This window comes from Elephantulus edwardii, unplaced genomic scaffold, assembly GCF_000299155.1.
Source record: "Elephantulus edwardii isolate Elephantulus edwardi_28Jun2011 unplaced genomic scaffold, EleEdw1.0 scaffold00095, whole genome shotgun sequence".
NCBI lineage: Eukaryota > Metazoa > Chordata > Mammalia > Macroscelidea > Macroscelididae > Elephantulus > Elephantulus edwardii.
The window spans coordinates 10,513,576-10,517,150 of record NW_006399845.1 but is presented as its reverse complement, the minus strand read 5'-3'; the positions used below and the strand labels follow the sequence as shown (position 1 = coordinate 10,517,150).

Genomic DNA, 3,575 nt, shown 5'->3' with positions numbered 1-3,575 from the left:
GTCTTAATTTTACATCTTTCTAAAATTCATTTCCTCACTACATTAAGCTATTATAGTGAGGAAAAATACAGGATAGTGTCAATCCACAGGGGTTTACATCTTGATAATATAATCCCAAGTGGTAATGACCTCACAGAGTTTCTTTTGTTTTTTTTTTTTTTTCGTTTGTTTCTAAAAGAATATAATACTGTTTCTGCACTTAGTATGACATTTGTTGTTGTTATGTGCTGTTAAGTCGCTTGCTTCTCACAGCGACCCTATGTACAACAGCCCTGAACTCCGCTCTGTCCTGTGCCAATCGCACTGTCTCTGACACTCCCATCCCGATTATCCCAGTCACTGAAATCAGTCCACCTCATAGAGGGCCTTCTCCTCCTGTGCTGTCCCTCCGCCCTCCCAAGCATGATGTCCTTCTCCAAGGACTGGTCTCTCCTCACATGTCCGAAGTATGTTAGACGGAGCCTCAGAACCCTTGCCTCCAAGGAGCCACCCGGTTTAACCCTTTCCAGAACGAAACTGTTTGTTTTCCTGTGACATTTAGTATAGTTTTATTTGATGTGGCAGGAGTATAAAAAGTAATTTTTTTGAGGTGCTGTTAAATTTTGATGGGCTTTTGGAATTTAATAGTTGTTTGAACTTCACAGAATATGATCATTCAAAATTACTTGGAATTAAAACTGTCTTCATTAACGAATGGGTAGAGAAGCTGTGGTATATTCACACAATGGAATACTAGGCTGCATTGAAAAACAAGGAACTCATGCAATATTATTCAAAATGGGTGACTCTGGAGGACATTATGCTAAGTGAAGTATCTCAGTCACAAAAGGACAAATACTACATGCTGCCACTCTAGTAAAACAGGACTGACATCAGGGTTGGGGGAGATTGAGAAAGATGGGATAAATAATGGATACTGCATAGAAACAGGTGAGGGAGAAAACTGTTTACAACGGATATGTGATTAGGTATTTTTTTCATGACAGGAGGCTACATGGTGGAGTGGACCTGGGGGAGAGTTTGTAAAACAATTAAAGAATTTTTGTTTTAGTTTTGCAAGAGGGTAATGTACTTGGGGGTGAGGGTTGGGAGGGGAGAAAAGTGCAACAATGAATGAATGGAAATCCAAAGTCTCTGTAAGTACTTGGGGGTGAGGGTTGGGAGGGGAGAAAAGTGCAACAATGAATGAATGGAAATCCAAAGTCTCTGTAAATTTTTCTGAAATTAATAATAAATTTTAAAACAAAATAATAAAAAAACCCTGTATGCCACCAAGTCTGATTCTTATGGAAAATTTCGTATTTGCTCAGAAGTAAAATAAAATAATGTTAATGAACTTTTATTAAGGTAGATTTCAATGTACTCAGGTGGACACAGTAATAAATGTATACATCTAAATGGAATCTTCTGTGTCTCTTCTTTCTGTCTTTTCCTGATCTTTTATTTCTTTACTTCATTTGGGGTTGCAGGGAGGGGAATCTCCAAACAGGGAAAGTGAAATTCATTCTTTGTTTTACTTTTGTAGGATGGACATGTAGAAGTAGCACGCTTGCTCTTGGATAGTGGTGCTCAAGTGAACATGCCTGCAGATTCATTCGAGTCCCCATTGACACTAGCTGCCTGTGGAGGGCATGTTGAATTGGCAGCTCTACTTATTGAAAGAGGAGCAAATCTTGAAGAAGTTAATGATGAAGGATATACTCCATTGATGGAAGCTGCTCGGGAAGGACATGAAGAGATGGTAGCACTACTGCTAGCCCAAGGTACATTTTTCCTTCTAAGAAAAATAAAATCCATTTACTGAGCAGCATTTGCCCAAAAGCAAAGATGAGAAGGCATGGAAAGGCAGAAAAACAGGGAACATAGGTCAGAAATGAGTCGAGTGTTGATATATTGCAGTGATAGAACAATTTGCATATTAATCTTTGCATGTGTGCTATGTAAATGTTCCTCTGAAGCCCCAAAAAAATATGTTAAGGGAGGAAAAAACAAACAAAAGTCCATTATATCTAACTATTTTTTGTCATTATCAGTGACATTAGTTGGGTTTTGTGGTGTGGTTTTTTGCGTTTATGGTAAAATAAATTATGGATAACCCTGGGAGGAACCACAGAAACAGAGAAGATAGAATTGTTTAGTATAGTTGAGAACAATATGTTTAGCATAACCTTTGGTAATTAGTTTTGTATCTTTTTTCTTTTTTGCCAGGAGCAAATATAAATGCCCAGACAGAAGAAACACAAGAAACTGCTCTTACCTTGGCTTGCTGCGGAGGATTTTCTGAAGTTGCAGATTTCTTGATTAAAGCAGGGGCTGATATAGAACTTGGCTGCTCCACGCCTCTAATGGAGGCTGCTCAGGAGGGACACCTGGAACTGGTTAAATATTTGCTGACTGCTGGTATGTAGGTTTGAAAATGCCTGTTTAGAAAAAAGATTGTATATTTCTTTCTTAGCTTTAGCTAATTTAACAGTTAATTTAACATTAACTTCTCATTTCTACAGAGGTTGATAGTCACCTCCACATTTAATTTCTCTTAGCCTCCAGCATTTAACAATAAAAAAAAAAATTCACCTTTTTTGTTACATGTATTTAATAGTATTTGCAGTTGACCTCCATTTGTGAAATAGTTTGTGGCTTCAGGAAGAGAGATTTTTTCCTGCTAACAAAAATGGATGTAAAAGATACTATATAAAATATTATATGATATTTTAATGTCTTTTTATTCACATTTCTAAGCATTTTTTTAAAACAAAAGCAAACAATAAACGGGAATTTAATTTTTCTTTATAGAAATGCTTGGTTTTAAAATAGTGTATGCCTTATTACAATATGGTAAACCAAAACAAACCAAGTATTACACTCTTAAATAATGATATAAATATGTATGTATTCTTAGTGATATTCCATTGTGCTTTCAGTAGAAGGTTACATAGCAGTTTGGTTTGTTTTCCCATTTAACAATTTCTGCTTAAGTTGTTTTGTTATGTTGGTAATAGTCTTCACAATATATAAACATTCTCATTTCCATTTGGGCTCCATTTCTATTAATCTAGTTTACCTCTCTGTCCTTAACATCTCATCTTTTGTTTAATGTAATTCAATGAATAAATTCATTTTTTTATCCAGCTTTTAATATTTTTTTAAATTTAAAAAAGAATGTGTAGAGGTAACTAAAATATATAGCTACCCATTACTCATCATTTTGGACCTTTTATTATTGTTGTTGTTGTTATGTGCCGGCGAGTAGTTTGTGACTCATAGCGACCCTATGTACAACAGCCCTAAACCGTGCTCTATCCTGTGCCAATCTCATTGCCTCAGACAAAAACCCATCCCGATTTACCCCAGTCACTGAATCAATCCACCTCATAGAGGGGCTTCCCCTCCTGCGCTGTTCCTCCCCTCTACCCAGCATGATGTTCCTCTCTAAAGACCTGTCTCTCCTTACAACATGTCCAAAGTATGTCAGAGGAAGCCCCAGAATCTTTGCCTCCAAGGGGTAGCCTGTTTTAACCCTTTCCAGGATGAATCTGTTTGTTTTCCTGGCAGTCCATGGTACATTCAGTACTCTT

General features: G+C 36.8%; 1 protein-coding gene across 1 annotated transcript in view; it reads left to right on the top strand.

Annotated features, from left to right (window-relative positions):
• Nucleotides 1–3,575, top strand: part of ANKHD1 (ankyrin repeat and KH domain containing 1) — a 165,344-nt gene that overhangs the window by 77,075 nt on the left and 84,694 nt on the right. The window contains exons 9-10 of the mRNA XM_006891229.1: nt 1,526–1,763; nt 2,209–2,400. Of these exons, the coding sequence (XP_006891291.1) occupies nt 1,526–1,763; nt 2,209–2,400 (430 nt within the window). The remainder of the gene's footprint in view (nt 1–1,525; nt 1,764–2,208; nt 2,401–3,575) is intronic.